Genomic DNA, 12,018 nt, shown 5'->3' on the forward strand with positions numbered 1-12,018 from the left:
CTCACTGCAACCTCTGCCTCCTGGGTTCAAGCAATTCTCCTGCCTCAGCCTCCCGAGTAGCTGGGACTATAGGCGTACACCACCACGCCCAGCTAATAGTTTTATATTGTTGTAGAGGTGGGGTTTCACCATATTGGCCAGGCTGGTCTCGAACTCATGACTTGTGATCTGCCCTCCTTGGCCTTCCCATCTTAGGCATTTTTAAGTACACAAAAGTATATTCACATTGCATGAAACCAGTCTCCAGAACATCTTTGCACTCATGAAACAACTCTGCATTTCCCTGTCCCTCCAGCCTTAGCAGTTCCTATCTTAAGTTTTGTTTTTATGAATGACTTTGGATACTTCATATAATATCACTTACTTTAAAAGATCCAAAGGTATCCCTAGGATGGGTGAATTAGCCACCCGATTTAGTGTGTGCCTAAACACTCTTCCCTGCCATACATTCATTCTGACACTATGTTCTGCGGGATGCGTTTGGGTGTTCGGGAGACTCTGTTGAACGTGTTTTTCTATTGGATTGGTTGCCTGTTTATTAGCTTGTTGAAGTTCTTTATTGAGAATCGTGTGCTACAAATACATTTTTTCTGTTTGTGGCTTGCCTTTTTAGTCTCTTAATGCTGTCTTTTGACACCAGAACTTTAAATGTGGTCAAATATATTAGTGTTTCCCTTTATGGTTATTGCTTCTTAATTGCCATTTATGGCATCTTTTCCTAATTTGATGTCCTAAAGATATATTTCTGTTATCTGCTAGATCAGTGCCATGCAATAAAAATATGAAGTGAGACATGTATTGCCTATTTAGACTAAATATTGTGTATCTAGGCTAAATATCTAGTGTCCACATCAGAGAGAAAAAGGAACCTGATAAAGCTAATGTTAATAATGTTTTATTTAACTTGGTATATCCAAGTTATTTTACTTTCAAAGTTTCAATATAAAAATTGACACATGGCTGGGCATGGTGGCTCATGCCTGTAATCCCAGCACTTTGGGAGGCTGAGGCGGGCAGATCACATGAGGTCAGCAGTTGAAGACCAGCCTGACCAACATGGTGAGACTCTGTCTCTACTAAATACAAAAAATTAGCCTGTCGTGGTGGAGCATGTCTGTAATTCCAGCTACTTGGGAGGCTGAGGCAGGAGAACTGCTTAAACCTAGGAGATGGAGGTTGCAGTGAGCCGAGATTGCATTATTACACTCCAGCCTGGGCAACAAGAGTGAAACTCCTGTCTCAAGAAAAAAAAAAAAAATTGAGATATTTGACATTGTTCTTTCTACTTAATTTATTTATTTTCTCCTGCCTCAGCCTCCTGAGTAGCTGGGATTACAGGCACCTGCCACTGCTCCCGGCTATTTTTTTTTTTTTTGGTATTTTTAATAGAGATGGGGTTTCACTGTCTTGGCCAGGCTGGTCTCGAACTCCTGACCTCGTGATCCACCCACATTGGTCTCCCAAAGTGCTGGGATTACAGGCGTGAACCACCGTACCCAGCCCGTTTTTCCTACTGTTTAAAATTCTAGCGGGGCGGCAGCAGGGGCGCCTCTGGAGGCCGCAGTCCAGGTCCTGGCTTCGGCCCCAGCCCCACCATGGTGACCCTTACTGACCTGCTGGTGCTCCTGGCCACGCTCCTGGCCATGGTCTCAGGCTACTTTATTAGCATCAACCCACATGCCGAGGAGTGCTGCTTTGAGCGGGTCACCTCGGGTACCAAGATGGGCCTCATCTCTGAGGTGGCGGAGGGCAGCTTCCTGGACATCAATGTGGAGATAATAGGACCAGATAATAAAGGGATTTACATAGGAGACGGAGAATCCAGTGCGAAATACACATTTGCTGCTCACATGGATTCCAAAGTTTGTTTTAGTAACCGGATGTCTACCATGACTTCAAAAATAGTGATGTTCACCATTGATACTGGGGAGGCTCCAAAAGGACAAGACATGGAAAAAGAAGCCCACCAGAACAACTTAGAAGAAATGATCAGTGAGCTAGCAGTGGCGATGACAGCTGGAAAGCACAAACAGGAATACATGGAAATCGGGAGAGGATACATGGAGCCATCAACAACAACACAAACAGCAGAGTGGTTCTTTGGTCCTTCTTTGAAGCTCTTGTTCTAGTTGCCATGACATTGGGACAGATCTACTACCTGAAAAGCTTTTTTGAAGTCCAGAGGCTTATTTAAGAAGCCTCTTCCTGGCTGGTCACGGTGGCTTACGCCTGTGATCCCAGCAGATCACAAGGTCAGGAGTTCAAGACCAGCCTGACCAACATAGTGAAACCCTGTCTCTACTAAAAATACAAAAATTAGCTGGGCGTGGTGGTGTGAGCCTGTAATCCCAGCTACTCAGGAGGCTGGGGAAAGAGAATCCCTTGAACCCAGGAGGTGGAGGTTGCAGTGAGCCAAGATCACACCACTGTACTCCAGTCTAGGTGACAGAGACTCTGTCTCAAAAAAAAAAAAGGCCTCTTCCTGATGATCCTAAACTCTGAATTCACTGTTTACCAAACATCTTGGTCATAATAATATCATTAGTTTCTCCATTTTTATTTTCTGAACTATACATTCACAACTTATGTTTCTTTGTGATTAATAGATACTGGGATATTGGAGGGGGGGGAAACACCTTTTCAGGAAAGTTATAGTGAAAATTTGACAGTTGATTGGCATAATTTCTTATTTGAATGCTCCCTCCATTAAGTGAAATATGGGGTATAGTTTTTTATTATTTCTTCTTTTTGTTTTCACAATAAAATGCAGTTTGTTCAGGAAGTCAGCACGAAGCCTGTACTGTACTAAAGTGACTGCATTCTTTGGACTCCCTCAATTTGTGGTTCAGGTCACTAAGATTTTGTTGAGTCCTTACGAGAAACAACAGTATGAATCTTGATGGTTTCTGCCCATCCTAATGGCAGAGCTCTCTGACTTGGGCATATGCTGCCAGGCTGGGTACTTTTCTACTTTGTTTTCTTGTTTTGCTTTAAAGCTACAACTCAGCATACATTTTGCCCCATACATTTTTACATTGAACCTTAGGACTCAGTCACCTCCAGTTAAATTGATGACACAAGTAGCTAATAATCATTTTTGGGTTTCTGCCTGACCTTCTAATTGTCTGTTAAAGCTAGTTCCCTGGGTGAGAGAATTGAAATGACTTTCTCTTGTTCTCTGATGATGGGTTTAAAATTGCCAGTGAGTGGTGGCTCTTTTTTTTTCCACACTGGCACATCCACTTCCCTCACTCTTGGCACATAAGAAACATGCATTTACATAATTGGAAAAATCTGGATTTCTGATGCCAAAGGGTTGAAGCCTCTTGGATTTCATTGCAGTGATATATAGCCACCATTTTATTTTTGATCAGCGGTCTTTGTTTTGGGCATCAGTGTCCGCCCCAGGGTTTTTGTTTCGGTCTTTCTTTAGGTCTTTCTTTTTCAACACATGTAAATTTTGCTTTGTGTAAAATGAAATGACTTTCTCTTGTTCTCTGATGATGGGTTTAAAATTAGAAGAGCCTCTGGTTTTGGTATGGGGACAATCCAGGATTACATTATGACTCATATATATTAGTTGTACTTTTTTTTTTATCTTTGCAACGGGAAAACTACAAGTAATGACTTTTACATAATTAAGTTTGTTACAGGTTTTCATGTTCAGGATAAACAATTTTTCAACCTTGAGTGAGAACACTTGCAACAGTTTATTGAGAAGGTGACTTTCACCTCAGGAGAACTGTTGTATGCGTGCGTGTGTGTGTGTGTGTGTAACACTTCAAAATTGATTTAAAATATGTAAACAAAATTGGTTGTATCTAACATGTCTCAGATTTGGTAAATAGATAATTCTTTTTAAAAACAACAACAAAATTCCAGTGTAAGTTCTACACTTAATAGCACGTCTCAAGTGTTCAGTAGCCATGCATGGGCAGAGCAGTGTGGCAGTCCTTGTGCTCTGGATCTGTGGCATTTGTCTGCTTGTCTGTGTTTTCCCCACTCCTACACTATCTTAATTACTATAATTTTCATGATGAGTTCTGATATCTGGTAGGCAAAAATGTCTTAGGAGAATGTGGACTAACCTTGGCTTTTTGCATTTCTGTATAAATTTTAGTTGTCAAATTCTCAAAAATATAGTGAGATTTTAATTGAGATTCTGTTGAATCTAGATATCTAAAGTCCCTGCCGTGGTTCTGGAATCCTAGGGTGAATACAAATAAATTCTGGAATAAACAAGACCCAAAAAACATGAACAAAATCAAAACTGAGTCTCGCTCTGTCTCTAGCAGGGGCCTTGTGCCCTGTGAGCTCTCAGAGGTAATGGTTCTTGCCCTTACTTTAACCCAGGGCAGGACTTACCCTCCTTGAGAACAGATGAGGTGCTTCCCACTCCTCATTCACCTCTACTTTCTCTGTCTCTGGCCCTGTGGTTTGTTCTGTGGCTACAGACTGAGTTCCATGGAGAAGCCAGGGACAAATGTAGAAGCTTAGGCCATCTGGCTGATCAGGCAGGGAAGGAAAGGAGCAGACTGTTTAGAGAAAGAAAATCAAAGAGGATTAACAAGATGGGAGTGAAGGCAAAATACAGATAGCAGTAGGTGACCAGGACCTGGCCATGGAAAGGACTCCCGTGACTTACTGAGGCTGAATGCAGGTTTGCCATTGTCTCGCTTCTCTTTGTCCACCAGGTCAGGCTGCTGAAGCCATGGTCCTGGCCATTCTGAACTGCACCAAAACTGCTCCAGGAGCAGGAAAAACATCTCCAAGATGAGATCTTTGAATCGCCAGGTCTGGTTGCAGGTGGCAGGGCTGGAGGCTGAGTTCTAGAAAGAAGGGCTACAAGGAGGAGTAGGGGGATCGATAGGGGAGTGACAGGAAAAAGTTCAGGGACCACAGCATTCGCAAACAGAGCTAGAAGTAGTAGTAGAGGAATAGATAAAGGAGTCACAGGAAAGAGTTCTGGGACTAGAGTATTGGGAAGTAGTAGGGTTAGGATGAGGAGTAGGCAGATAGACAGGGGAGTGACAGGAAGGAGTTCTGGGACCACAGCATTGGCAAGCAGGGCTAGGAGGAGGAGTAGGTAGATAGATAGGGGAGTCACAGGAAAGAGCTCTGAAACCACAGCTTTGGCAAGCACGGCTAAGAGGGCTAGAGGCATAGATAGGGAAATCGCCAGAAAGAGTTGTGGGACCACGGCATTGGCAAATAGATAGTCTGTGATGAAGAGCAGAAGAGCAGGGCAGGAAGAGTTTTAGGGTAGGGTAGTGGGGAGGGCAGGCATGAGCCACAGTGGGATAACAGTGAGAGCAGAAAACTGAAAAATCTACATACTTTTGGAGAGGAGAAAGAGTCTTGGCAGATTGAGGAAAAAGGGGGGGTAAGTGGGTTGCCTTAGGAGAGCGGGTTGGATTACAAGGGTGGCATGGATTAGGAGGGTGCGAAATCAAACTGGGTATCGGGCGGGGTGGAAATTGAGAAATTGGAGGGAGCCTTCTTGTCATTTCTTCATTGAGAATTCTGGTTAAGCACTTGTCCCAGTGAGTCCAAATGAGTAACTGGGGTGTTGCCCAGACCTACTCCAGCATTTATCTCATGCCCACCCCTCGCATCATACCATGTCTGAATGCCCATTATGATGCCTATGTGCCCCTCCCTTTTGGCCTAGGGAGAGGATCCCAGTCTCTAGGTTTAAGAGTATCATGGCAAATAGCAAAGAGAAGAAATGGGGGCTGTAATATTAGTCCCCGTTCTGGGGATACCATATAGTTATGCCTTTCAGTAGGCAAAGTTTGATTAAACGGCCAAGAAGGAGTTAGGGGCTTGGGGCCTAGGAGAGTGGTTCTGAAGCAGGACTTGGGAAAATGGGAAGAAGTCAGTGCTCCAGTCTTTCACTTACATTTTTCAAAGTACTTTCACATCATTTATTTACTGTAGGAATATATGTGATTAGAGGAGAGATGCTATGTTCACTGTATCAACGAGGACACTGAAGACCAGAGAGGAAGCTGCCATAGGAGGGGGTGACAAAGCAAGTGGGACTAGAACTTGGGCCAAAAGGAGGAGCAGGTGGGAGGGAGCACAAAATAGCCCAGAGTGCTGACCAGCAGCCTCAACTGCTCCTGTCTCTCTGGACAGGGTCCTGCAGGGGGCGCTTCAGAGCACAACTTGACTTTCTGTAGTAACCTCTTGGTCCCTGTTCCCCTGTCCTCTTAACAGGAACCATAAACATAGGGCCGATGCTAGCAGGAGGACTGCCCACTCCTGGACACGTAATGACTAGATTTAGACTTTCTTGCTGAGCTATCTGATTCCATGTGGGATGGCCAAGAAGGCCCCTGCACACTTCTCCATTCTTTTGTCTGATGGAGCAACCCTCTCTGCTGAACATTCCTGGTTTCTGTGATCACTATCCAAACCCTAAGCCCCTTTGTTCTCCCATTCTCTCCTGCACTCTTACCACTATATTCTGAATTCTCTCCCTTGGTCCAGCACCCCTTTCCTCCCACACTGCACAAAACATTCAGTTGTCATCTCTGGAAGTCCAGCTGTATGACAAGCCAATGTCCTGATTTCCTTTGGCTGCTCTATCTTTGACAGTTCCTTGCATCTCCTGGCTATAACTGTAACCTGGATTTCCCTTGAGGGCATTGCTTCCCTTGGATGTCAAGTAGAGATTACACATTCTCTCAAACTCCAAAGTACTTAAAGTACTTCAGGTGGGAATGTGGTTTATAGAGTCTCTTTGCTCCTTCCAATTCCTTGGGAATCATTATTTCTCTCCTCCTATTAGAAAATCTCTTGCTCTTAGAAACATGTGCTACCCACCCCCACTGCTAGTTCCCTGGCACTGCCACCTTCAGATCTCTTGGAAATTTTCAGTGAAAACTTTCACACTTTTCCTAAAGTCTTATACTTGAGTTCATCCTGACTGACTTGAATGTCCATTTAAATGGCCTGATTTAATTCTATGGCCTCTGCTTTTCCTGATTTTTGTTTGTTTGTTTACTTTTAAGAAGTTTTCCATATTTTAGAAGTTTTATTTTAATTGATATGTGATAATTGTGGATATTTGTGGGATACAGTGTGATGTTTCTGTACATGTGTGCATTGAGCAGTAGTCAAATCAGGGTATTTAGTAGATCTATCACCTCAGCACTTAGCATTTCTTTGTAGTGAAAACCTAAGTCTTTCCTTGGAGTTATTGTGAAAGTTTTTTCACATATTCTGAACATTAACTCTCCTTGTTGTATGCATAGTTTGCATTTTGTCACCAAAGTCCATCACCTGCATTCTAGTCCTTTTCATTACCCAAGAATTATCCCACTTACATGCTGTTCTGGCCACTGCCTCCTGTCCTTTTTTTCTTTTCTTTTCTTTTCTTTTTTCTTTCATAACAGGGTCTCACTTTGTCACCCAGGCTGGAGTGCACTAGTGCAATTTCAGCTCACTGTAGCTTCGACCTCCTGGGCTCAAGTGATCCCCTCCCACCTCAGCCCTCCAAGTAGCTGGGTCTACAGGCCCCTGCCACCACACCTGGCTAATTTTTGTATTTTTAGTAGAGACGGGGTTTCACCATATTTCCCAGGCTGGTTTCAAACTCCTGAGCTCAAGCAATCTTCCTGCCTCAGTCTCCCAAAGTGCTGGGATTACAGGCATGAGCCACCACACCGAGCCTAACCACACTGACTCTTTCCTTTATTTTACTCTTTTGAAGAGAAAAACCCAACCTGGTTGATTCCAAGTATTTGCCTTCCCTGTGGTGCTGAATGCTGCTGGACAAAATTTCATACAACCTGAAAATTTTCACAGGTACTGGAAGATTGATACTAGATTAGTTATCTAACCTTTATACTCTATCCTAAATAATATCCACAATACTCAATACCTATGAGAATTTTCATAGAAATACTGTGTATTAAAATAGAAAAAACAATCCGAAAGCTTATAAATAAAGGTTTAAGTAAATTATCATGCAGCCATACCATACAATGTGAAAAGAAAATTTACAAATACAAAAAATAAATAGAAGTAGATAGTTGAGGTGATATTGTGGCAGTCGAGGATGGGGGTGGGTGAATTATTAAAGTTGATAGTTGCTAGCAGCTTAAGTTTTTCTGCCTATCTAGATGCAACTAAACTATTCTCACAGAAGAGGTCTCTAGAATCCGGATTTTTCTTAAATTAAAGTTTATCTTTCCAAATTGAAACCCTGGAAATACATCTTGCCATGGTTTTGAGTCCAAAATTTAAATTACTTAGTGTGGAAAACTACAGGTGGCAATTTAAATTGGTTCCAGGACAGTGTCAACTCAGGTGTTAGGAGGATGCACAGTGTATCACTCTGTAGGAGCATAGCCATAACCTAGGCCCCACAACCTCCCACAGAAAAGCCCCACTTAAGATGACTTCACAATCCACAATTACAAAACACATGAGTAAACAAGTCCCATGAGGGATGGTCAGCAGATACACAAAAGAACAGATTTACACATAATCCACCAAGAGTTTTATATAAGTAAAGGCAAATATAAGGATTTAAAGTATAAAAAAAAAAAAAAAAGATTCTGAAGAACAGATGGCAAAAAAAATGCAGAATGAAAAATATTGTAATTGAAATAATAAAACCTAGTGGACAGGATAAAGTAAAGATTAGACACAACTTTCTAATACCAGAATTAAACAAAGATCATTGAAATACTAACTTAGTGAACAGGATAAACATGACATTAAAAAACCATTAAAGACAGAAAAAGAGAATACATTTGAAGACATTATCAAGAGATAGCAGAAAGAGATGAAAATTTAAAAATATAAAAGGTTAAGAGGTATGTAGGATAGAATATAAAAGTCCAGCATATGTCAGTAGAAAGTACCAGAAGGAAAAACTGGAAAATGAGTAAGAGGAAGCGTTTAAAGTGATACTGGCTGACTTTACTTTAGAAATAAAATAACTCATTTTCAGATTCAGAACACACAGTGATAGCGGAAAACATAAGAAATTCACATGTAGACAAAAAAGTGAAACTTTCAAACATTAAAGACAGCAGAATCAGTAAAAGGATAGTCAGATTATTTATAAAGAAATTAAACTAGAAGCAAACTTCATAAAACAAAAAAGACAAAAGTGAGTGGAATCATATCTTGTAAGTCTTGAGAGGAATTAACTGCCAATCTAGAATTTTATACCCAAATTATCATTCAAAAGTGGGTGCTCAGGAAAGACATGTTCATCATTGAAGATCAAGTCCTAAACAAAGACAGAATTTACTACTAATAAGCCCTCCTTAAAACAATAAAAGAGGCCAGACGCAGTGGCTCACGCCTGTAATCCCAGCATTTTGGGAGGCTGAGGCAGGCAGGTCACCTGAGGTCAGGAGTTCGAGACCAGCCTGACCAACATGGAGAAACCCTGTCTCTACTAAAAATACAAAATTAGCTGGGCGTGGTGGCACATGCCTGTAATTCCAGCTACTCAGGAGGCTGAGGCAGGAGAATCACTTGAACCCAGGAGGAAGAGGTTGTGGTGAGCCGAGATCGCACCATTACACTCCAGCCTGGGCAATAAGAGCAAAACTCCATCTAAAAAAATAATAATAATAATAACCCACACAATAAAAGAAAGAGAAGAAATTTGATCCCAGGAAGAAGAAAATGCAAGAAGCAAGGCTAGAGAGCAAGGGATTCTGAGCTCACATTGGTAAGTAGAAAGCCCCACTCCAGAGTGTCAGCAAAACTTGTTGCAGGATGCATGCACACTGCTGCCAATAGGACTAAGAAGACAAGAATGGGAGAACACAGGAACCAGAAAGAGAAGCCACTTTCCTCTGCAGTGAACCTGTTTCCCCTTACTGACCTAGTATAACGTGGCATTGTATCAGCTGGTAAAGGAGAAATCCAAGTACACAGGATCCAGCTCCAGTATCAATACACAAGACAACCAAGCTGAGTTTTGGAGCTGAGAGGCAGTAAATTCATAACTGGCATAGCAGTGGGTAAAGAAACTGGTAAACACAGGTAAATCTGAATAAGCACCTTAGGAGTATAACCAACTTGGGCAATAGATAACCAACTTGGGCAATAGAAAAATTGAGGTGAAAATAAAATGCTGGACAATAGTAACAGGAAAGAGGAGGAGGTGATTAGTGGTAAATTACTCTTTCTGGCTGGGCATGGTGACTCACACCTGTAATCACAGTACTTGGGAAGGCTGAGGCAGGAGGACTGCTTGAGGCCAGGAGTTTGAGACCAGCCTGACCAACACGGAAAAACCCTGTCCCTACTAAAAATAAAAAAATAAAATAAAAAAGTAACCATGCATGGTGGCACATGCCTGTAATCCCAGCTTCTTGGGAGGCTGAGGCATGAGAATTGCTTGAACCTGGGAGGCAAAGGTTGCAGTGAGCCAAGATCACACTACTGCACTCCAGCTTGAGCCCCCGAGCAAAACTCTGTGTCAAAAAAAAAAAAGAAATACTTTGAAAATTTCTTACGCTTTGCTATAAGTGAATCAGCTTCCAAGATGCCTCATCCCATGGCCGTTGGTGAGAAGGCTCAGCTCGTTGTTGATTGGTTGTGGAAGACCTCACTCTCTTACTATGTGGACCTCTTTCCAATTATTTTTAAAAAGCCGTAACAGGCTGGGCACGGTGGCTTATGCCTGTAATCCCAGCACTTTGGGAGGCCAAGGCGGGCAGATCACGAGGTCAGCCCATCGAGACCATCCTGGCTAACACGGTGAAACCCCATCTCTTCTAAAAATAGAAAAAATTAACCGGGCATGGTGGCACATGCCTGTAGTCCCAGCTACTCTGGAGGCTGAGGCAGGAGAATCACTTGAACCAGAGAGGCAGAGGTTGCAGTGAGCTGAGATCGTGCCATTGCACTACAGGCTGGGCGAAAGAGCGAGACTTTGTCTCAAAATAAAGAAAATGAACCCTTCAGTCTTCCCAATGAGCCATGGAAGCTGACATGGAGCAGAGGCAAATTTGCCCCACCTAGCTCTACCCAGTCTTAGGACAAAAATTTTACTAAAATATGGGTAAATTTTCTAACAAGAGCCATGGACTTCAGACAATCTATGCAATAAAGTAAGGGTAGGTTCTTTTTTTGATGATAAACATTATCCGTGGATAAAATGAATGCCCTCTTTCGAAAATGCAGTACCAAAGATACAGTAATCAAGATATGCCCAAGTAATTAAATGTGAGAATCAGGCAAGTGCTTGGGCATGGGACCAGGGAAAAATCTTGCATTTACCTTAACACATGAACAAATAATCAGTGTGTGGCTCAGAGCTCTATAAAGCATAATATTAACATATTGTCACTGGAAATCAAGTTTGGTTTGGGGCATGTAAAAGGGCTTCATAAACAAACTCTTATTTACTAATGCAGAGTGATGTCATTGCCATTACTTTTAATATGATCATTATTCTCTTGGAGATTGGCTGGGGTTTACAAAATCATTTCACTTGTCCTGCTTCCTTGTACAAGTATTTTCAAATGAGAGGTTTATCATTATTAATAATAGTATGAAAATCAGGAGTAAAAATATTAAGAACTGCACTAGGAGTCTTCTTGAGATCTTCCCTTAATTATGACCTGCCTTCTAATAGTTTTGCTTTAAGTAATTTGTAGAAATGACTAATACATGAACAATAATCATTTTATGTAGTATTCTTTTTTCCTATAGAATTCACTGTATTGAGAATTTCAATTCACTGTTTAGAAGTTAAAGTCTATTAAAAAGTTCATACGCTAAGAATAGGGAATAAATTCAAGTTAGAAAAGAGTATATACATTCATTTAAGCAAAAACATGTTTTCGTTTTCACAAAACGTACCTTTTTTTTTTTTTTTTTTGAGACGGAGTCTCGCTCTGTCGCCCAGGCTGGAGTGCAGTGGCGTGATCTCTGCTCACTGCAAGCTCCGCCTCCCGGGTTTACACCATTCTCCTGCCTCAGCCTCCCGAGTAGCTGGGACTACAGGCGCCCGCCACCTCGCCCAGCTAGTTT

General features: G+C 42.0%; 1 protein-coding gene and 1 pseudogene across 2 annotated transcripts; one reads left to right on the forward strand and one right to left on the reverse strand.

Annotated features, from left to right (window-relative positions):
* Positions 1-1,532: 1,532 nt before the first annotated feature.
* Positions 1,533-2,202, forward strand: LOC105543880 (annotated as a pseudogene). Its single transcript, XR_001006680.1, has one exon. The product of XR_001006680.1 is annotated as a transmembrane emp24 domain-containing protein 2 pseudogene (transcript).
* Positions 2,203-4,889: 2,687 nt separating this feature from the next.
* On the reverse strand, positions 4,890-5,507 carry LOC105543894 (extensin-like). Its single transcript, XM_011986078.1, has one exon. The coding sequence runs from the start codon at positions 5,505-5,507 to the stop codon at positions 4,890-4,892; it is 618 nt and encodes a 205-aa protein (XP_011841468.1).
* Between the last annotated feature and the right edge of the window lie 6,511 nt (positions 5,508-12,018).

This window comes from Mandrillus leucophaeus, unplaced genomic scaffold (genome assembly GCF_000951045.1).
Source record: "Mandrillus leucophaeus isolate KB7577 unplaced genomic scaffold, Mleu.le_1.0 Scaffold291, whole genome shotgun sequence".
Classification (NCBI taxonomy): domain Eukaryota; kingdom Metazoa; phylum Chordata; class Mammalia; order Primates; family Cercopithecidae; genus Mandrillus; species Mandrillus leucophaeus.